Consider the following 24188-nt stretch of genomic DNA (forward strand, 5'->3'; position numbering starts at 1 on the left):
CTTTAATACCGGGCCACCCCCTTTCTCCCTCTACAAATACCAGTATGGAGAGGGAGATAGAGGAGATGCTGACCCTAGGGGTAATTACTCCATCCCAGAGTCCTTGGGCGAGCCCGGTAGTCCTAGTTCCTAAGAAGGACAAGACCACCTGGTTTTGTGTGGACTACCACTTGCTCAACGCTGGGATGGTGTCAGATGCCTATCCCATGCCCCGCATGGATGAGTTACTAGATGAACTCGCGGGGGCAAAGTATCTGACCACCATGGATTTGAACAAGGGCTATTGGCAAATCCCACTGACCCGAGAGGCTAGGGAGAAGTCAGCATTCATCACTCCAAGTGGCCTCTATGAGTTTTTGGTGATGCCATTTGGGATGAAGAATGCCCCACCTACCTTCCAACGCCTGGTCAATAGGTTACTGGAAGGGATGGAGAGCTATGCCAGGGCTTACTTAGATGACATTGCTGTCTTTAATAGTTCCTGGGAATCCCACTTAGGACATGTAGCTGCAGTGCTGGATAGGATCAGGGAAGCTGGGCTTACCTTGAAACCCACTAAGTGTATGGTGGGGATGGCAGAGGTCCTGTACTTAGGGCAAAGGGTGGGTGGAGGGCACCTCAAACCAGAGCCAGCCAAGGTAGAAGCCATAGTTCAGTGGCCTGTTCCAAAAACAAAGAAACAGGTCATGGCATTTTTGGGCACCGCAGGGTATTATAGGAAGTTTGTCCCACAGTACAGCGCCGTGGCCAAACCCCTGACTGATCTGATTAAGAAGCAACTGCCTGTGCTTATTACCTGGACTCCTGCCTGTGAAACTGCTTTCCAGGCACTGCAACTTGCGCTTGCTGGGGACCCCATACTGGCTGCCCCAGACTATACAAAGCATTTTCTAATTCCAACTGATACCTCAGACTTTGGTATTGGGGCTGTGTTGAGCCAGGTGGGGGACGACGGCAGGGAGCACCCTGTGGTGTATCTCAGTCGCAAACTACTCCCCAGGGAGGTGGCATATGCCACCATTGAGAGGGAGTGCTTGGTCATTGTGTGGGCACTCAAAAAGCTCCAGCCCTATGTCTATGGAAGGGCTTTCATGGTCCTCACCGACCACAACCCCCTGAGTTGGCTGCAGAGGGCATCAGGGGAGAATGCCAAATTGCTGAGATGGAGCTTAGCTCTGCAAGAATTTTAATTTACCATTCAGCACAAAAAGGGCAGTGAAAACAGCAATGCTGATGGACTTTCACGTCAGGACTATCCCTCTGAGACTGAATTTATTAATGGTGCCAGCAGTGCCCCACTCCCCGTTAGGGCCAGTGGGCCACAGGACACCCATTAAGAAGGGCAGGTGTAGAGGGAGAAAGGGGGTGGCCCGGTAATAACGGGGTTGCACCCCATATGGCCATTCCCTGACCTCACCAGGGAGACAAGGGGTTAACTGGACTGCGGTCCAGGAATGTGGTTTGCCCCTTGTTATATCATGAAAATGTGTATGCCCCTATTCCCATGCTTTATTATTATGTCAGTGACTGCACCACACACACACACTGGGATCCATCCGGGAGGGCAATGGTTAATAATTATTTAGTGATTATAGCCCTTTGTTTAATTTACCCGCAAAGATTCCTGCCTACTAAGGAATGCAAATGGTCAGGAGAGCGACCAAATGTTTAGGAAGCAGACCCCTGATCAAAAGATTTTGCCACCCTCACTGTTTACCTGAGGGCGGAGACACCTCAATCTAGAGGGGTCTGAGAGTGTCATATTTTACACCAACCAACAAAGGGTATCCTGCCAGATATCCCATTTGACAGACTGGCCGGCGTCCCTGATGTAAATGTGGGGCTACAGAAATGAGACCCCCAGGGTCCTAGTGCGCATGAGCTAACAAGCAGGGGGCAGGGATTTAAATGTGTTCCCACGTTAAAGATTGGATACAGGTAATTGTGACCCAATGGCCTGTACTCAATGTTAAGGATAGGGTTACAAAGATATATAACCTGTGGTAACCCCTATATCAATTGTCTTCAAATACCATCTTGACTGTTACCTGATTGCTGGAGAATTGCTATGTGATACTTCTTCATTTTCTCAACCCAAAACGTAAGTGTTACCTTTCTTGCTTGTTACTGTACTATATTGCTGTGTTCACCTATTTAAGGAATAAATATACTTTATTATATCTAAGCCTCGTTCAGTTCAACCCAGTTATATTTTGGTGTGTATTATTAATAGCCTGTTTCAAAGCTACCGTCACAAACTCCTTTTCCTAAATGTTACTTTTATGTCTGAAGCACTTATTATGTTTTATTTCTATTATTTATACGATTGTCACGTGTATTAGTGCTGTGAAGCGCCATGTACACTAATGCCACTATTTAAATAAAGACATAGATACTTACCCTGTGTAAGCACTTGGGTGACAAGGTTTTCTTACTGGGAAACATTTTATACACTCTGCACATGGGAAAGGTTTCTCCCCTGTGTAAATACTCTGGTATCTGAGGACTGTCCTCCTATTACGGAACTGATTATGATGTAATCCCCTTTTATGAATTGTTTGGTGTGTGTTGATTTGCCTCTCAGGGCTGAAATGTTTCCCAAATTCTGTACAATTAAAAAGTTGCTCCCTTGTGTAAATCTGCTGGTGTAACAAGAGGTCCCACTTCGTATAAAATGGTTTACCCCACTCTGAACAAGCACATTATTTCCCCTGTGTGAATCATGTGGTGTGTGAGGTCATTCATCCAAGAAACGTTTTTCCTATACTCTGTCCATGTGAAAGGCCTCTCCCTGCATGAATTTGTTGGTATCTGAAGAGGTGACCCCAACAGTGAATTGTTTCCCACACTGAACAAGCAAATGGTTTCTCCACTGTAAATACTTGGGTGTGACACGAGGTCACACTTTGTACTGAATTGTTTCCAACACCCTGAACTAGGGTTAGACAATAACAAAAATACTTCCCAGCATAAGGCCGCAGGCATGGTCAGCGCTGAGCCGCGCTCTTACCCCCGGCACCCTTTATATGAGGGCGGCTTTAGGGGGCGCTTCCGTAGGCATGCGGAGGAGACAGATCAACTTAAGTTTTGGCGCTGAGGGCCGGTCACATGAGAGGTTCGCCCAATGAGGCCCACCCCCAGACGACGCGCGCACTAAGGCCAGGGAAAGCACCCGCTCGACTCAGCCCAAGAGTATTAAGTAATTTATCGTGATAATATTCAGCAATATATTAACACCCAACAGAAAGAATAAAAAGCAAAACTCCTCAAAATGTTCAAGGTCATTTATTGTGAAACATATTTCTTATACAAGGGTAAAAGGGGACGATAGACAGCACTCTGATAGTGTTAAATATATGCAATTGCAGGGTGCACGGAACAAAAGGGGACCCTTATTCCCCTGTATAGTACTAACAAATCTACGTAAGTACCAGCACTCACTGTCTAATAGCTAAATGATGAAAACAGTTGTAATGCAGAATAAACATTTAATAATAAAATGAACCAGAAATAAATCAAATGTGTTTGCAGAAACCAGTATCATAAATGGGCGTGTCACAAAGTGAGGGGTGGGGGGGGGGGGGGAGGGGGAAGGAAAAGGGGAAAAAACATGAAACACAAGGAATATACACAAAAAACGGAGAACGGAAAGTATGCTGGGGGGCGACGTTTCGAGGGAACTGGTCAAATCAGACACCCTTGAAAATAGATAGCACTCCACACGAGCAGCTGAAGGAGCAGAGCCACTGAGGGTTTGATCACTTCATTTACTTTTCTCATTAACCTTTCACTGACTGTGTGGACTCCTGGTGCTCATTTGCAAGCTGCTTTCTTGCAAGCTGTGTTCAGCTTTTACTGTACCATTAGTGGATTCTTGCTGCCCTGCTATTAGCTGTTTAGCTGTATTTAGCCTACACTATATGTTTGCTATCTATTTTCAGGGGTGTCTGATTTGACCAGGTATAGGGGAAGGGAGGCTTAGGGAAGTACCTCTCGGTCCTTTTGGACCAGGGGGAATGGGCCAGATGAAGAGGTAGTCCCTCGAAACGTCGCCCCCCTAGCATACTTTCCGTTCTCCGTTTTTTGTGTATATTCCTTGTGTTTCATGTTTTTTCCCCTTTTCCTCCCCCCCACCCCTCACTTTGTGAAACGCCCATTTATGATACTAGTTTCTGCAAACACATTTGATTTATTTCTGGTTCATTTTATTATTAAATGTTTATTCTGCATTACAACTGTTTTCATCATTTAGCTATTAGACAGTGAGTGCTGGTACTTACGTAGATTTGATATTTCTTATACAAATCCATTTCATTCTTAATACAATGTAAAAAAGCAAATACATTTTAATTTTAAGAATAACAAAGGTTTCAATGAAAATGTTACACTAACTACACCCACACTAAAGACCCCTTTCTTCACCATTTTATTTTTTATTTATTTATCAAATGTTTTACCAGGAAGTAATACATTGAGAGTTACCTCTCGTTTTCATGTATTTCCTGGGCACAGAGTTAAGATGACAAATAATACATGGTTACAAATACAGTTACATAAGTGAACAGGGTATACATTATATACAAGACATTGCATGCACAGTTAAAGATAATATATATTATAAGCGTATGTAACAGTTACAGACCAGATTAAAATGTGAGAGCCTTAGTTTTGAAAGAACTTAAACTGGTGGTGGATGAGAGAGTCTCCGGTAGGTTGTTCCAGCTTTGGGGTGCACGGTAAGAGAATGTATAATTACCCCCTCGACCCCCCTTCTCCTGTACACATTAATAGGGCATGGGGAGGCGTGGGTTAATGGGCATGGGGAAGGAGGTCAAGAGGCACGGGTGAGAGCCGAGAAAGGGGTTGAGTTATGGTGGAAGGGGTAAAGGCATGACAGAGGGGAAGTGGTTAATATGGAGGGGTGAGATTACCAGCAGGAGGATTCCTTATAACTGCAGCATGTGAAAGTCAAGGAGCTCCCAGACTCGATCCCACTACAGTGTCTCTACCAGACCCACACTCAGTCCCCTCTCCGACAGTCCCCACCCCCGGTAAAAAGTAATGGCAAGTATTGCGTTACCGTCCATTTTAATTACTGCAGTATTACTATGCTACTGGTATATTGCCCAACCCTACTGTGAACGATCACATATTTTATTTCATGTCTGAATCCTCATGTGTGTAAGGCGGCTGATCCTCTGTGAAAAGCTTTCCCCACACTATGTACATGGAAATGGTTTCTCCCGTGTATGAATCCTGTGGTGGGTGAGGAGGTTGCTCTTAATTGTGAATTGTTTCCCACACTCTGTACATGTGAAGGGCTTCTCCCCTGTATGAATCCGCTCATGGTTGAGGAGATCTGCCTTCCGAGAAAAGCTTTTACTACACTCTGCACATGCGAATGGTTTCTCCCCTCTATGAATCCACTCATGGTTGAGAAGCTCCGCCTTCGTAGAAAATCTTTTACTACACTCTGCACATGTGAATGGTTTTTCTCCTGTATGAGTCATATGGTGTCTGAGGAGGTTTGCCTTAGTACTGAATTGTTTCCCACACTCTGTACATGTGAATGGTTTCTCCCCTGTATGAATCCGCTCATGGTTGAGGAGAGTCGGATTCAGAGAAAAGCTTTTACTACACACTGCACATGTGAATGGTTTCTCTCCTGTATGAGTCTTATGGTGTCTGAGGAGGTTTCTCTTATTAGTGAATTGTTTCCCACACTCTGAACATGTGAATGGTTTCTCCCCTGTATGAGTCATCTGGTGTATGAGGAGACTTCTATTCAGTCTGAATTGTTTCCCACACTCTGTACATGTGAATGGTTTCTCCCCTGTATGAATCTGCTCGTGGATGAGGAGTTCTGTCTTCCGAGAAAAGCTTTTACTACACTCTGCACATGTGAATGGTTTCTCCCCTGTATGAGTCATCTGGTGTCTGAGGAGACGGCTCTTAACTGAGTATTGTTTCCCACACTCTGAACATGTGAATGGCTTCTCCCCTGTATGAGTCATCTGGTGTATGAGGAGATCACTCTTCCAAGAAAAGCTTTTACTACACTCTGCACATGTGAATGGTTTCTCTCCAGTATGAGTCATCTGGTGTTTGAGGAGACGACCCTTAATACTGAATTGTTTCCCACACTCTGTACATGTGAAGGATTTCTCCCCTATATGAATCTGCTCATGGTTGAGGAGGCCCACCTTCAGAGAAAACCTTTTACTACATTCTGTACATGTGAATGGTTTCTCCCCTGTATGAGTCGACTTAGTACTTAACTGTTTCCCACACACTGTACAAGTAAAAGGAGTCACTGCTGTCTGAATCATCTGGTGTGAAAGAAGTTTCCCCTTCAGTGAGAAACTGCTCCCACCATCTGTACATGTAAAGGTTTGCTCTCTAGCGGGGACACAAAGGTGTGTGAGCAGGTCCCTGTCCAGTGAGAAGCTTTTGCCACACTGACAACAGAGAAAATGCTGAGCATCGCGGCTTCTTCTTAAATCTCTCGCATACCTTTTGCTGGACACATATTTAGAGTCCGTCTCCGCTGTGTGCTGTACAAGGTCTGTAAAGTCACCACCATGCGGCACTGGTTCCTTGCACAAGTCTAAAATGCGGCAGGAATCATTGTTTATTGGCACTTCTGGGCTGCGAGGAGTCAGACAGCTTCTGGATGTATCAGAGCTCAAGTTCTGTTCCTCGTTCAGGCCGTTCTCTAACAGAAGTAAACAAAAAAGACAGAAGAAATGTTTTCAATCTGTAAATCAAATTACTGAACGCAAATTACAAATCCAAAACACTGAAGAATCTATTTCACCGATACTTAATTAACAAAATATTCTCATCACCCAGGGATTTAAAATTGTTGCACATGGACATCCAGTGGCCTCTAATGACTGTGGTGGTGGTCCCCGAAGGCCTGAAATGTATTTGTAGCAGCTCTCACATTGAAATCACTGATACATATATAACTTGTATTTATTACTGTATTCATTATTTAAGGATACATGTACATCCTCCAAATAATTACCATTGAAAACGTCCATGAGAAGTAAAGTTAAGGAACTCCTGGTTTATCATATTAGTGCGTTAATAATATCAACTAAACCAGACAGCAACCTATAGTGTAAAGATACTGTAGATGCCCATGAATATATGTCTTTAATTATATAAGGCCCACAGTGTACTCAGCACTTTACAGCAGAAACACAGTACAGGGAATTATAATACAATAAGTGCAACAAACACAATCAGACAATAGGAACGGAAATCCCTGCCCTGGAGAGCTTACAATCTAAGTGATGCAGTGACTACACTGCCCATGTAATCTTCTGCCATAAGACCCACATAAACTAAACTGCTCCATTTTGTGTCATATTTTGGCAGTCACAAATACTATTCATATAATTTCCCAAGCAGGCGGACTTGGTGTAATATTTGACTCCTCCCTTTCCTTCTCCTCTCACATTCAAAACAAAGAAAAAAAAGGAGCATTGCAGAAAAGAAGAACTGGAGGCAAAAGTAGAAAAAATAAAAGTTATTGAGACACACAGCCTAAGTTACAAGAGAAACCTCCAACGCGTTTCTCGCCATGGGCGCTTTATCAAAGAGTGATTTCCTGAGTCTAGAGAGTGTCACGTTATAGGCACTCCCCGCCGGAAACACTGCCTACCTGTATCCCAGGTAAAAACGTCCCATGGGAACAAAACAGTCCGGGGAAAATGTAACCACGGAAAGAAGGCAGTATAACTGTGGGGGAGAAATCCAGCAAAAGGACACAATAAAGAATATAATAACAATAAACTTAAATAGACTCATAAGGACAATAAAAATTAAATGAAAAAGCATACAATTTAAAAGTGGATAGGATGTGGTGAGAATAAAATTATCTTATATTAATTAAATTAACTGTAACACCAAATAATATAATATAATCATGTAATAATATACATATAATAAAAGTAACTTCAACTACCAAGGCAAAGAACAATTTGAATCTTGATAAGGGGAATATACATAATGAATAAAATGTAAATAAATAAACCGCACTGAGAAAATTGCCACATTAAGGATACAATACTACACATCAAATGTGACTAGAGAGAGACACATATGTATCTCAATGATAGAAACAAATGTAAATGAAACACACAGTATTATATAACCTGAGAATGGGCAAAGGAATAATATAGCTTAGAGAAAATGTTTTAGGTCCCATTCTGTATTAATCCCAAAAGGGGATAGAGTATTAAGTGAGTGGATCCAAAACATCTCACGCTGATTAAGCTGCTTAATTCTATCACCCCCTTGTGTAGGGACAGGTATAGATTCAATCCCCTCGTGTAGGAACAGGTATAGATTAAATCCCCTCGTGTAGGGACGGGTATAGATTCAATCCCCTCGTGTAGGGACAGGTATAGATTCAATCCCCTCGTGTAGGAACAGGTATAGATTGAATCGCTGAAAAATGAAAGGTGGACAAGTCTCCCAATGTACAATGTGTAAAATGTTTGGAAACTGGGAGCATCTGATCTAGTTTTTTTTTTTTTTCAACTCAAATTTTATTGACAGATTACATGTTTGACAGACATTTCAAAGTTTTTTATCAACCACATAATCATAACATTATCAATCGCCCATGCATCTTTGTTCTCCGCAGGTGAAGACAGGACAAACTGGGAAGACACACAGACAGACTTTACACAGGCACCTGACGGAAATAAGGGGGGTAGGGGTGTCAGGAGATTGGGGGGGGGGGTAAGGGGGAGGGGTCCTTCTACCGTGGTTTCACCGACAGCTCTGCATCTTCCGGCTTATCGCTCCTTGGGGTGGGCAGATCTCACCCCGGTGACGGCCCCGACACCTCCCTGTCTGGTTCGATCCGATGAATTCTGATTTATCCTGTACGTCCGTGTTTATATAACAGCCCAGCGGAGAACGCATCTATCCTAATCATTGCCATATCGTGGACCTTTCTACCCCTGGTATATCTGTCTGAGCCAACCACGGCGTCCAGACTTTGAGATAGTTTGTGCCAGTATCGTTGACCATACTCGTCAATTGCTCCATCTGGCAGACTGTCCAAATTCTATTCCGAATTGCAGTAATTGATGGAATCACATTTTGTTTCCAACGTGCTGCGATCTCTCCTCTTACCGCCATCGCAAAGTGCGATATTAATTTGTTTGTTTTTCTGGATAGTCCCGGGTGCGGTCTGTTTAGAAGAAACTGCCACGGGTCTAGCGGGATATTTATGCCTAGGATTCTGCTCAGCCAATCTTGGATTGAATCCCAGACATTAGTTAGCTTGGGGCAAGACCACAGCATGTGTAACAAGTCTGCTTGTTGTCCACATTGTCTCGGGCACAATGGGGAGTAACTGGGCAGGAATTTAGCCAATTTTGTGGGGGTGTGGTACCATTGCATCATAACTTTATATGCGTTCTCCCTGAGGGTCGTACACATGGAGCTTTTGGAGACTGCCGTGGTGATTTTCGTCCAGTCCTCTACGTCTAATACTTCTCCTAGGTCCGTCTCCCATTTGGTCATGTAGCCTAGTTTTTCAGTTACTGTCGAGCTAGAACCAGTTACTTCCTTGTACAGCTGCGATGTGAGTCCAACTGTGCTTGTCCCTATTCGGCAGAGCTTTTCAAAGTTCGTTAACGAACTAGAGGCCATGCTTGGGGCGTTTGGGATGGGAACTAAACTGATTGCCGCGATATTCTCCCTATACTTGGCTCCGTCAGCCAGGGTGACCCACCAGGGGTTCGCATCGGACCCTTTCTTAATCAAGAGCGGAACGAGGCAGGGCTGCCCGCTCTCCCCTCTCCTGTTTGCGCTATGTATGGAGCCCCTAGCCGCGCAAATACGAGACAGCAAAGATATCTTGGGTATTGGCATTGGAAACCAGTCGCATAAAGTGGCACTGTATGCGGATGACGTGTTCCTGACAATATCTAGCCCCCTCACCTCTCTACCAAACTTATTCGATTTCCTGGGTAGATTTAATAGGATCTCCGGATTTAAAATAAACCAATCTAAATCAGACGCTATGAATATAAATTTACCAAAACACATGGAGAAGCTGATCACCCTCAACTTTAACTTTAACTGGCAGCAGACACAAATTAAATATCTAGGGATTAATGTAACCAAGACAACCAAACTGCTGTACCAGGCAAATTACCCCAAACTGATGCAAACCCTACGAGGGGACATAAGGGGATGGGCCAAACACAAAATCTCTTGGATAGGGAAAATTCACTGTATTAAAATGAACCTGCTCCCTCGCCTTCTTTACTTATACCACACCCTCCCGGTGCCAGTGGGATTGAAGGACGTCCTCTCGCTCCAATCCGAAATAGATAGATTTATCTGGGGGGGGGAAAAAGGGGAGAGTGGGCAGGCGGATAATACGCAACCAAACAGGGGCAGGGGGGCTTGCGGTGCCCTGCTTGTTGGCTTATTATAAAGCGGCCCAATTATGCCAAATCGTGCAATGGCACACCAACCCGGACTCCAAAAGGTGGGTTGCATTAGAAAAAGAGATTTGCTCCCCGGTTGAACTAGGACATTTAATCTGGCTACCCAAAAAGGTGCGATTCAACGCTAAAACACCGCTTTCCTCAATGGCTAACTCACTCTCGGTGTGGGAGAGCACCAGGCTTAAATGCAATTTGACCCATAAAGCATCAGGCATGACCCCATTATGGGGGAACCCATTGTTTGCTCCTGGACTGAACAGTGCAGACTTTACAATTTGGAAAGCTAATCATATTAATAGATTAGCGGACCTGGAGGGCAGAAGAGGCATTCAAACATTTGACATCCTTAAATCTAACAACAATATCCCCAATGCTGAATTCTTTAGGTACCTTCAGGTCAGAGCATTTTACCAAGCTCAACAACCTGATCTAGTTTTTTAATAGAACGAAAGTGCTCTATAATTCTGACCTTCACTGGTCTGATTGTCCGCCCAACGAATCCTCGACCACAACTGCAGGTTAAGTAATAAATCACAAAATTACAATGAATAAAAACTGGAATTGTGTGTGTTTTCTTACTGTGTACAATATCAATATATTTGATTGGATTGGCATAGCAACAAATACACATTTACCACATTTGAAAAAAAGTGTATTAAATTTGATTCATGAACACTGTGACTTGGAGGTAAATAAACTAGGCGAAAGATAGTTTGCCAAGGATTTAGCCTTTCTAAATGCAAATATTGGTCCTTGTTCAATTGGCTCTAAGGTCTTCCTCCAAGGTGAGCACTTCCAATGTTTCTGGATGATTGAGCGGATTTGATCTATGCCGTGTAATAAACAGCGGATTGGACCCTTCGGGAGTGCCCTGGTCTCTCCTTGATTTAAACCCCCTGCCAAGAACCAGTTGAACCATAAGACAGTAACTCAGCATGAGTACAGACTTTGGCATTCATGTAAGACTCCTCTGTATCCCCTGTTCTGTAGCCCCTGACAGAAAATCTGTTTGCCAATTCGGTGGCCTGTTGATCAAAAGAATCCTTGTTAGACCAAAGCCGCCTTATGCGGAGGAATTGGCCCTTGGGTATACTACGGATGAGTGACCTGGGGTGATTGCTATCCGCTTTAAGAAAGGTATTTCTGGAATTTTCTTTCCTATAAATGTCAGTCTGTATTTCTCCTGTAATGTCAATAAATAAAGTGATATCTAAATAATTAATGTGACTAATATGGTGTTCATAAGTAAAGTTAAGATTCAACATATTAGAATTAAGTGTATTAATGAAAGTGTCCAGTGAATGTGAATCCCCTTCCCAAATCATAATCGGGTCATCAATATAACGCTTGTAAAAATAATCTGATGCCGAAAAGGATTAGAATCACCAAAAATAAATGTGGATTCCCAGAGACCCATAAAAAGATTAGCATACGACGGGGCAAAGGAGGTACCCATAGCCGCACCCCGTGTCTGCAAGTAGAACTGTGACTCAAATAAAAAATAATTGTGAGTCAATAAAAATGTGATGAAATCTAACTTCATAAAGTGAAAAACGTGATAAATTCTGTGACTTAGTCACAGGATATTAGGCAGCTTTCTACCTGATTTAGGTTAGAAAGTGCAGGAATAGTGCAAAAGGATCCATCCCACAGCTTCACATTTACTCAGGCTGGTGGATGGAAAATCCAGGCCACAGTTTACAATGGATCTAGTTCTCCCTCACCTGCTCTCCTAATTACAGAAACAGGTATATATGGCAGCTAGCCATGCTGCTTCATTCTCTCTTCTAGAGCCTGGGGGCTGGGGGCACGCTGCGTCCCTGTATCCAGTTCGGGTAGGATGCCCCCATCATGACTCTCACTGTCCGTAAGAATTGCCTGGACTCTTGGGACGCTGTCCCCATCTATCAATTAAGCTATGTCTAAAGACTGGATATTATTGTGTATCTAGTTACTCAAAATGAGAGGGTATTGTTTAAGCTGGGGAACCAGGTTAGTTGGCCCAGCAACCGTTAGAGAGGCTGATACTACTGTATAGTTAGATCCCTAAAAAAGGGATAGGTGTTACTTTTATGGTTTCTTTGGTTTCTTAAAGTGACAGTGTTTGAAATGTTTAGTGTCACTTATATATAAAACATTTTACAAGGAAGTAATACATTGAGAGTTACCTCTCGTTTCAAGTATGTCCTGGGGATAGAGTTAAGACAGTAATATGAGTAAACCGCTGAAGGTTAATGGCTGAGTGCCTCCAACATGTATCTATTGAATCTGCAGTCCCTTACTGGGACGAAATAAAAAAGGCAGAAGCCTGGAGTTACACACTATACTGGTACCTCTTATTCTTGTGTTTTTTCTAAATAAACCCTAGAAGACTGGTAAGAGCCCAGACAGTCATCAGCGCTAGGCAAGGGTGGCGTTTGTCACTTATGGTGGAGAATGTGGGTCGACACTAAAAAGTCTGTGGATTTACAAATAAATGCGGGGGCTTAAAATGGCCTCCCAGCCGAAGTAACGTACAGACTCTGTGAGTAAAGTCTGTCCTACTGTGTATGACTACCAGTTCTGCATACAGCATACACAGGGAAAAGTGCGAAAAATATTGACGCAATAGCACCCCCAGAGGTCAGGGTGAAGAAAACACCTGAAAGTGCAAAAATGGAGGAAAAAATGTGTTTAATGTCTCATGTGTCTGATCACAAAAAGTGGTGTTCTTTCAGGAATGAGCATCTGAGTACCCAGTGTGTCCCCGCAGAGAAGTATGAGAGGGAGCACGAGAATGTCCAGAAACTGAAGCAAGAGCTAGAGGAGCAGAGACGCTGCTCCATCCCCAACAGTCAGGATGACCAGGAGAAAGAAACCTGGGAAAGGCAAGCTGATGGGACCCTAGCAACGAGATTTGTAGAGGCGTAGACGTAATGAAGACAGAGTTCCTAAACGTAATGAGAGATGCGTTCATGCACACAGAGCCAGCGCCAGGAAGAGATGGAGGCTCTGAGAGCAGAATTGCGCGATGTCCGCAAGGAACAGGATTCTCTCACAAGTGGACTCAACGTATTGAAAAGGGAGAAAAGCATTCAAATTATTCAGAAGCCCTGCAAAGCTCTTATGCAAGGAATGAGGGAAAGAGAAAATTATCGGCATATACGCGCCACAACTGTCGTCCTACAGGCTGCCTACAGAGGGATGAAAACTCGTCAGTTTAATCATCTAGTTCTCCCTCACCTGCTATACTAATTAAGGAACAGGTATTTATGGCAGCTATGTTTGCTGCTTCATTTTCTCTCCTAGAGCCTGGAGGTTGGGGGCACGCTGCTCCCCTGTATGCAGTTCGGGAAGGACGCCCTCATCATGACCTTCACTGTCCGGAAGAATTGCCTGGACTCTTGGGACGCTGTCCCCATCTATCAGCTAAGCTATGTCTAAAGACTGTGGCTATTATTGCATATCTAATGACCCTAAATGAGAGGGTCTTGTTTAAGCTGGGGAACCAGGTTAGTTAGGGAAGGGTCCCTTGAATTTGTTTTCCCAAATGCGTTTTATCGTATCTATTGATGGTCAGATACCCATAACTCTGCATTTCCAACCTTTATACGTGTTTGAGAGCCATATTGCACTTCTAACTCTGCTGCATGTGGCTTGTCCCAGAACACCCAGCAGGCCTGGGGACTTCCTATGAGAGGCAATTAACCATGAACATTCACTAATTGTGATCATGTGTTTGTAACAAGATAACATCCCTTTGTGCAGACAAAGGGGAAAGGTACTCACCAGAGACAGGAAATGGGACAGTTTCACACTTTATTACGATCAGATGTTCCTCTGTGTCGGTCTCTTCTTTCTCTGACTTAATCTCTAAACTCTCCAGCACAACCACTGGGAAACCTGGCAATAAGAAAAGGGAAATCCATCATTTAAAGCTAGGAGTGGGGGCGCTTCTTGTGATCTCAGTATACAGAAATACTCTATACTGATCCCTATGTGGGAGGGGTGAAGTGATTGATTTTACTTTGTTATTAACCCTTTTGAGTGCTGAAGTTTTTACCCCCGAGCGCTGAAAACATTTTGGGGCTACCAATGTTCAAACCTCAATAACAATAATATTCCCAATATAACCTTAGAACAGCCGTGGGCAAACTGGGGGTGCGTTACCCACAGGGGGTGCGCGAGATTACCGGCCGGGCGCGCAGGGTTTACAGAGGCCCCGCGCACTTCCCGAAGGCACTTAAATCAAGTGCCGGGGAAGCGGCGAAGGCCTCTGTAAACCATACTAACCTGGATTCAGCCGGCATCTGGAGACGCGGCACCATGGCAACGCGGGCTCAAATGACGCCACGGGGTTATGTGACGCCATGTTGCTATGGCAACGTGCCGTCATGACACCCAGACGCCGGGAACCAAGGTAAAGAGGAGGAGGGAGGGGGCGCGTGGAGAGGAGGACATCCTGCAGGGGGTGCAGGAAAAAAAAAAGTTTGCGCCCCCCTGCCTTAGACAAATTATTTTTTTCATTAGGACAGGTATCTTATAATTGTACGCACGCTTTAATATTATTTCCCAAAATATTGTACACATTTCAGTCCATTTAAAAAAAAAAAGTATCTTTATATTACGGTGTTTACAGACACATTTCCAAATATCACATTGTTGCACATTGTATTTACATATACATTGGTTATCGTATAATGTTACATAGATCAATACATATTTGCGATACCAAATTTTTTTTTTTTCCAGTCCATTTTTAAACATACTGAATAAAGACAAGTGAGGATGTAAGGGTACTTACCCCAAACAGGAAATGCATCTATTTCTTCCTTTATTGGGGTCAGATGTTCCTCAGTGTCGGTCTCTTCTTTCTCTGACTTCATCTCCAAACTCTCTGGTACAACCAAAGGGAAACCTGGCAATAAGAAAAGGAAAATCCATCATGTAAAGCTGGGAGTGGGGGCGCTTCTTGTGATTTTACCTCCGCTGATATTGGTATAATATAATACCTCTTATAAAGAAATGTATTACTAGCCCGTCTGGCAGAAAATGACAGAGGTGAAGATATATTATATTCTTACCTGCTGGTGGTTCTATAAGAAAACAAGATTAGTTTGGGTGTTTGATGTGCATAACTGCAAAATAATCAGATATTCCCTCTTTGCAGGTTTCAAAGACACCAAAATATCTCCTCTACTCACTAAACAAGTGTGGATCCATGCTGGCAGTGGGCAGTGCTTCTCTGGGAGGTGCTGGCAGTGGGCAGTGCTGCTCTGGAGGTGCTGGCAGTGGGCAGTGCTGCTCTGGAGGTGCTGGCAGTGGGCAGTGCTGCTCTGGAGGTGCTGGCAGTGGGCAGTGCTGCTCTGGAGGTGCTGGCAGTGGGCAGTGCTGCTCTGGAGGTGCTGACCGGAGGTTAATCTATATGTGTTGGATTTTAGAATGTGCCTGTATATAAAACAGAATTGGAATGATCAGTTTTTTGGACAAATATACAGCATTTAGTATCAGCGTTTTCAATCCTAAATCATTAACCCCAAAGGAGTCGGAGAAGACAGGGGCACCAAAAACACATATGTTCAATTCGCAAACAGGAACTTAATTTCAAACACTGCAAAACTTTAATGGCTCAGGATTGTGTCACAACATAACCATCTAGAAAAGTATAAAGAGAGTGGGAGCTTAACAGCCAAAAGACCAGTAAAGTCCTCATAGTGTAACATAGTAACATACTGTACAGTTCCATAGTATGAATAAAAAGCAGATACAGTACATGAGTGAGACTTTGATAAATGCTCCCGATACTCTCTCAGGTCCAGCAGTTCTGCTCCATACTGACACAGTCTCACTTTCCTATTTCATACGGTGAGAAGTGGGTAATGCAGAGGAACCAGTGCAGTAACCTCCCCTCACCTTACCCCACCATAATAAAGAGGGGGGTTTGATCCCTCACACCCTCATTAATTTGTTCCTCGATCACCTCCAGTTTCATGAGGGAATAGGCTCTGCCCATCTGAACGTAGGACACAGACTTCTGACCTGCTCACACCCTTATAAGCCCCGTCCTATTATGACAGGATCACTGCTTCCCGACCCAGATAATTTCCAGCGGAATAGTTATATTCTGATACTGAATCAAGAGCACTATTCTCTGTGTTATATCTGTGGAACGTATCTACACGTATAATACAAGTATTGTAAACACAATAAGACAGTCTGTCTGTGAGTGGGATTATTGGCTTTGCATCTCATCCCAGGCTATGTTTAAAAGCTGTGTTTAAAGCAGCAAGCATTGGCTTAAGGGTTTTCCATGTGTAACGGGTTTCCCCCACAGTGGGGGTATCGTTAACAAGGTCATCTTTATTGTAGACGGTGATGTAGCAGACTGCCCCATGCAGCTGCCGGCTCTAGCCACACATCTCTCCGTGCTGTCCCTTTGCCAGGTACGCCCTCCCGAATTGAAGTGGGATTCCCTCTTCTCCTAGGGAGATCCTCTCTGCGCCAGGTCCCTGGACACAGAGTGGCTTAGACCGGCTGATTGGTCAACCCGGACCGCTAGTTACTTCACTAGGGTCACAAAGTGTTCCTACAATCCCTTATGCAGGAAACTACAACTTCCCAACAACTTTCCACAGCTGCTGGAACACTGCCACTAACTGTGTTGTGCCTTATATACTTCAGGAGGCAGGCGCATCCCTGATGTCACTATCCAGGGACTCAGAGCATACAGCCACTCCCCTCCATACATAGGACACCTCACCATGGTGTGAGGGAAAACCTCCATAACTACTGCTGGCATACCTGTACTTACCAGGACTTACTGCCAACAGAGAGGAAAGTAATATACCATTATTATGCATGGCTATATACTCCCCCTGGTGAATCCCCACCGTCCTGGCTGGGGCCTAAATTTGGTGTACCTTGCTCCAGGAAACACTGAAAAAGAACACACAAATCAAGCGTTAAACATTATCACATTCACATAATAATGACAGAACATCCGCTCACTGACCAGCAGAGAGCATCAAAGAAAAAGCAGACCACTCTTTGACGGACCTAATAGTAGTGTCGAGGGTCTGGTTTCTTCACCTCCCGCCCCGCTGCATCGGTGACTGTTACACTAAACTCTCGGGGCAAGCCTCGCTCATTACAATACACCACCTTGTGCATATAAACGCTGCACCCGATTTTCCAGACCCGCATCAGTTGGGAGACCCTCTGCTCAGCCTGAACTCCCTTAATGGCTCCTCCCTTATTAACGATATAGTACTCGATATCATTACGAAGCCACCTTTCTCGATTGTCCTCTATTTCCCTCATCAGAGGTTCAGGGACATATGGGTATTCAAGCCCATGGGATCTTTTATATTTGGCTGCAATAGCCCGTTCAGCTCGGCAGGCCCGGGTTAACTTAGTTTGCCCAGCCTTTCCCGGTAACACCCATGACAGGGGCTCGTCTGACTCCACCGGATCATCTAACCCTTCAGATCCCTTTGGGGTAATAATACCTACTTGTATTCGATCCCACCTTACTCGCAGCTCTTTGAGATAGGGCTCATCGTCGAAATCCCCAGGGGCCCACCAGTGATCAACCACCCCATCCCTTTCTAGAATGAAACGGGTGCGGTCTATCCAGGCGACATAACCCTCATATAATGGTGCCCACCACCTAGTTTCCCGTACCTCCCCTGAGTTGGGTTCTAGGGGCTCTTCCTCCTCAGGCCCGCCCGATGATACCCCTGAAGTACCCTCAGATGGTGCAACCCTTTCTTTACGCTGTGACCAGTGTCCACCCGTGATACTCAGCATGCTAGTGCTATCACTAGGTACCGACCCTCGTCGGGAAATCCTCCCTCCACCCTCCGACCCATCATCTGAAGTTCCCCAGTCCAGGCTTTCAGTCCGTTCCTCAATAGGACCCCGGGAATCCCCTGACATACCCAGACTAGAGGTAGACCCGAAGGAACAGGTGACAGGGACAGGGGGTTGAACTAGGGCCTTGGGGCTAACTTTGGGGATGGACGGGGTTGGGGGACGGGGCCGGACGGCAGGTACCGGCAGGGTCATGGCCTGCCCCTCCGCAATACGTGACTCACGCCCGCCACAAAGGTCGTTCTGTCCTTCGGCAGTGGAACCTCTCGTTCTCCGGTTCGAACGCCCACTCCGTCTGTCTGTAGGGGATCGACTCCCACTGCTCGACCGTAGAGGCGCGATCGCCTCCCACTCGACACCGCTCAGGTCGTCCGGAACTGCCTCTGGACACGCACATGCTGCAATGCCATCTTGGGTTGGGTCCCCAAGCGAGACCTCTTCCTCCACGAGGATATCCGGCAACGCCCTTCTGCTGCGCGGTCCAGCCTGACCCTGGATCCGCTCTTCGTTCACCTCCACCCCCGGAATCGGCGGTCAGCACGGAGTTAACCTACTGCTCCGCAGAGTCGGGGTGGATCGACCTCCCTCCAACCCGCTAGTCACCATGGCAGTGGGACTCTGGCGATCGGGTGGTCGCGGCACTGGAGACACTCGACTCCGTGTCTCCACACGAGGGATAGCATCTCGCCACGGAATACCAGTAGTATGGTACTCCGCCAACAAGTCCTGTGCCTCTGCCAGCCTGGCACACTCCTCGTCCGAGGACTCTAATTTACAGTTCGGGCGGGGTATTCCAGTAGGGGACCGTCGATGGGCTCCTTTCCGGTCACCTCTCCGATGGTTGGGTTTCTCGGCCTTAAGAACTCGGCTTGATTCAGGCTCCGCGGGACCTGCACTAACACTCCACAGTGCACCCGGAAGCTCCGCCGCCGACATCGGGGTAGGATCTCTCATCCCCACGGCTTGTACCGGCACAAACGTGGTCATGGGCCACATATATTGCAGTCCACAATGAGGGCATCGCGCCTCACTGCCCACGGCTCCGCCAGGCAGTCTGCACTGCAGGCAGAGACAGACCACTCTCTCCACACCCTCTACGTGGATAATCAGGAAGCCTCCTGGAGCCGAGTAGGGGTGGGTTGATATCAAGGGACTCTGTTCCACTTTCTCCGCTTGCTCAGCCATGGTCACCAACGGAAGCACTCGTCCTAGCGGTCTGTATCGATCAATGGCTCTTCGAAACTGAAGTGCTGGGGATGGTTGAGCAATGCTTCCCCCCACTTCCTCCATCGGCATCCGGTGGAACTGTAGACCACTCCCCCTGGTTGAAACTAGGGGATGTCTCGCCGCTTTGTAGGTTGACCCAGCACAGGGGCGGAGTGAGTCATAGTCCATGAGGGCGCGGCTCCAGCTTTCGCGCCAAACTCCCCAACTGGGTGGAGTTTCCTCGTTGCCGCCAATCCTGGCCAACAATTTGCAAACTGCAGAGTTGCAAGACTTTCTGCAGCTGGCCCACGCGGTGTCCCGGGAACGCGGGAACCGCCATTTTGGTAATGACTGTCCTTCTTTATATTTGAGGTAGCGTCTGGCTGTTTGTTTATTGGTGTGTAACAAAGTCCATTTCGTTCCTCCCATCTCGCAAGGCTGTGGTCCTCACTATTCTCGGGGGTATCTTCCCGAGAACATAGGCATGACAAACACGGCGCAGCCACGGCTTTCACGCCATTCCATACCAAACACACAAGAGTCTCTCCTGTAGCTTGTTCTCCTTCCTCATCCCGGCATCCTGGACCTTATGCTCTTTGCAGATCCTCCATTCTGACGGTCGCTTCTCGCTCACTGTATACTGGGTTATTGTACATGGAGCTCCGCTCTGCGGGGCAGCTACCACATCCGTACAATAAACATGCCTTGTGCACCACCTTGGGTACCTAACATAGGTCTAACTCGTGTTTGCACTACCTCAGGCTAGGCTCACTCTCTCAGTGTCTACTGTATCTCCTTCCTCCCAGTCTGTGCTCCCTTCGGTAAGTGATCTGGAATGGCTAGAGTACTCTGGGGCTTCCATGCAGTACTTGGGCGTCTACCTCTCTTGGTCAGCCTAGTGCAGACCCTCTCCAGGACTCCTGACCTAGTTAACAGGCTCTCCCTTCTGGCGTCCTACCCCTAGCGCGACCTCAAGGTGACTCGGACAGCTATAGCCCTCTCCAGATCCACTAACTCCTCTCAGGTTCCCAGGGTATCCCTGCGGTTCCATCCCAACGCAGCACAAAGTGGCAGCATACACTTTCCCTGTTTCCTAGCGTGCTTAGCAAAAGCCTGTCCTGTTAACAGATATATCTCAGCAGCGCCTCCAATTGTAACGGGTTTCCCCCCCCCCCAATCTCACATTGGCCCGGGTACTCTAATAAACAATCCCCATTACGTGTTAGTGTTTGGTGGTGCACCTGTAGGCAACAGGACTCCTGAGTCTCCCGCTTGATGGTCTTCGGGGATGTCATCCAGACAGGTAGCTGAGGTAGTGGGTGGGAGTTCAACTTACATCATGTGCAGCGCCTCCACCTCATCAGGGTCTGTGCATCCGCAGGGAGATGGTCCTGATGAGGAACTCCTTCTTGGTGGTGCCATCCACTGCTGAGTAATTTCACACTCACACAGTGGGGGTATCGTTAACAAGGTCATCTTTATTGTAGACGGTGATGTAGCAGACTGCCCCATGCAGCTGCCAGCTCTAGCCGCACATCTCTCCGTGCTGTCCCTTTGCCAGGTACGCCCTCCCGAATTGAAGTGGGATTCCCTCTTCTCCTAGGGAGATCCTCTCTGCGCCAGGTCCCTGGACACAGAGTGGCTTAGACAGGCTGATTGGTCAACCTGGACCGCTAGTTACTTCACTAGGGTCACAAAGTGTTCCTACAATCCCTTATGTAGGAAACTACAACTTCCCAACAACTTTCCACAGCTGCTGGAACATACTGTCACTAACTGTGTTGTGCCTTATATACTTCAGGAGGCACGCGCATCCCTGATGTCACTATCCAGGGACTCAGAGCATACAGCCACTCCGCTCCATACATAAGGCACCTCACCATGGTGTGAGGGAAAACCTCCATAACTACTGCTGGCATACCTGTACTTACCAGGACTTACTGTCAACAGAGAGGAAAGTAATATACCATTATTATGCATGGCTATATATGTAATAATGGACTTAATAATGGACTTGACAAGTGTGTGCTCATTTGCATGTTATTTCCCAGAATTCCTTGCTGCAATATGTATTTAAAAAAATTCTAAGCAGTTACGTGAAATAATTATATAAACTTGCATAAGATGGCATTTAAAATGAATTAGTATGTACATACCAACAGCAATAGTATGTATGTCTTTATTTATATAGCGCCATTAGTGAACATAGCGCTTCACATTAGTAATACACGTGACAATCATATAAATAACAAATAATACAAATAACAGATCATGGGAATAATCGCTTCAGATATAAATGTAACATTTCGGAAGAGGAGTCCCTGCTCCGGGAGCTTACAATCTAATTGGTGGGGAGAACGTACAGAGACAGTAGGAGGGCATTCAGGTAAGTGCGTCTGCAGGGGGCCAAGCTTTATGTATCGTGTATAGAGAAGCTATAGCCCATAACACACACATGATGCTGCCCCTGTGGTAATGAAGGAGTTAAACTCCAACCAATACTCCCTCAATCTAATTACTTTCTAACTCTATTTAATAACTTTCCCAATCTTATCCTCACTGATTCCTAATGTTAATTCCCAATGTAAAATAACCCCCATTATCTCCCAGTCCCTGTGATACAGGAGGAGTAACCCCCCCAGTGCCAGAGGCTCCCCCTCACTATCAGAGGCTCAGCCTCTCAGGCTCCTGTGTGTAAGGAAGCTCAGAGCAGCACTGGGATAATGTGCACAGGTCACACAAGGGAGGGGAAGGGAGGAGGAGGAAAGCACTTACCCAATAACACAGGCTGAAGATCTCTGTGCAGCAGGGGGTGGGCAATGTGAGGGGGGCACAGGAGAAGGGACTTAGAGGCTGCAGAGCCTATTCCTCAGTGTGTGTCCCCCTCAGTGCCTGAGATGTGCACTTTATCCCCCCCTCACTGTGTGTGTACTTCCTATGGAGGTTGGGGGGAGCCCCTGTGATCTCTCAGTGCTTCCCTGTGGGAGTGACCTGGATTCCCCCCCTCAGGATGTGGGACAGTCTGTGCTCAGGGTCAGTGTTTCCTGCCGGAATCAAACCTCACACACCAGCACATCCGGCTGCAGCAGCGGGACCATAGAGAGGGAAGTGGAGAGGCCAGAGCGCCTCTAACCAGCTCCTCCTGAGCTCATATGGAACAGTGACCCCTGGTGGGCTCCCAAGCAACGAACTCAGAGGAGGGGAAAGGGGACTGGGGGATGGGTTGAGTGGTGATGGTGCTACAATCTGGGGTGATATACAAGGGAAACACGGAGAGAACAGAACCCCAATGGGGAGCACTCAGCTCACTCTATGATCACAGGTGCAGCAGTGGAAATAAGAGTGTATATATGCGTACGGTGAGGAGTGAAATAATTAAAACACTTTATTGGGAGTAATACTCAAATAAAAAATAGAACGCTAGAAGGTCCAAGTAAGTGAGACTCAATAATGAGCCTAAAAAGCAGCGAAATATTAAAATCCAGCCGGATACAGGGCCTACCAATAGTGCTGCCCTCCAAAGAGAGATGGAAATCCCAGTCTAATGCTGAGCCAACGGTACAGCTATATATATCTCCTGCCTACAGGTAGAGGTGAGGATGGTAAGGCCCCTATAGAGGGTATGAACTCAGCTAATGCTGGTGGTGGCTACCTCATGCGGGTAGGCCCAAACAGGGTACCTAAGACACCTAGAGTAAGTAACGCTATGTCTTTAGATACACATATAATGGTCTGGATTGGGGTTCAGTCTAAGTATGACTGATCCGGAATCTCTATCTGACCACAGGCCAATGGCTTGTGCATAGTTATATAGCACATATGGTGTCTAGGCTGCAGCAAAAGACTCACTCAGGAGAGTGAGCTGATGGGTCAGCAGATCTAATGTAAAGATTGCACAGCTTGGATTGAGTGCTAGCCTAGACACGGTTAGCCCAAAATCACACTTAGCCAATATGAGCAGGTAGGTGAAGCTGATACAGCAGTGCACAAGTAGTGCCTGCTTACTCTTAGTATCCAAAGATGCAAATGATATGCAGTGTATCCAGCGGTAGTACAGCAGCCCCGGTGGTAGCGCTAAGTAGCAATGCACCATCTAGCTAATGCAGGGTGCTTATACAGTATAAACCGGTGGGTACTGCTGCAGTTAAAAACAATGTGCATACTATAGCACAGACATAGCTCCAAACAGAGAGCTGGTAGAAGCGGTCGCGTCCGATCACGAGCACAGATACCGCCCCTCTGACGTGATGACGTCACATGCCGACGTACGATTCGCTGGGCGTGCTTTCTCAAGGCTGAACGGGAGCGCCTGTACAGCCCCCGGTATTTATCACAGGATGTGAGCTCTGATTGGTCTAATGGTGTCATATTCTCAGTACAGTGGTAAGTAAAATTACTGTGCAGTGTCTATGTATGGATAAGCTTAAAGCGCTACACAGGGACACTGAGGAGAGGGCAGCTTAGACTTACAGCACTGAGAGCCTGTTTTATTATTAACTGAGAGCAGTCACACACCAAACAAAGTGTTAACAATAGTGAGATAATCATTCATATTAAAGAATGTGAGTTTATGGTGTGCATGCTCATCTATAGGGTCAGGCTAGATGAAGGGGCTGAATACAACCCCTCATTAAGACCTTTTGGGGA

At 46.1% G+C, this 24188-nt stretch overlaps 1 protein-coding gene across 1 annotated transcript; it reads right to left on the reverse strand.

Annotated features, from left to right (window-relative positions):
- Positions 1-4254: 4254 nt before the first annotated feature.
- LOC142488049 (uncharacterized) lies at positions 4255-22573 on the reverse strand. Its single transcript, XM_075588407.1, has 5 exons — positions 22317-22573; positions 15668-15911; positions 15268-15381; positions 14253-14366; positions 4255-6715 (listed from the first exon to the last, which is right to left on the reverse strand). Exons 2-5 carry the CDS (start codon positions 15684-15686, stop codon positions 5220-5222), a joined length of 1743 nt encoding a protein of 580 aa, XP_075444522.1. The 5' UTR covers positions 15687-15911; positions 22317-22573; the 3' UTR covers positions 4255-5219.
- Positions 22574-24188: the final 1615 nt, after the last annotated feature.

The sequence above is a fragment of the Ascaphus truei genome, chromosome 2, assembly GCF_040206685.1.
Source record: "Ascaphus truei isolate aAscTru1 chromosome 2, aAscTru1.hap1, whole genome shotgun sequence".
Lineage (NCBI taxonomy): Eukaryota > Metazoa > Chordata > Amphibia > Anura > Ascaphidae > Ascaphus > Ascaphus truei.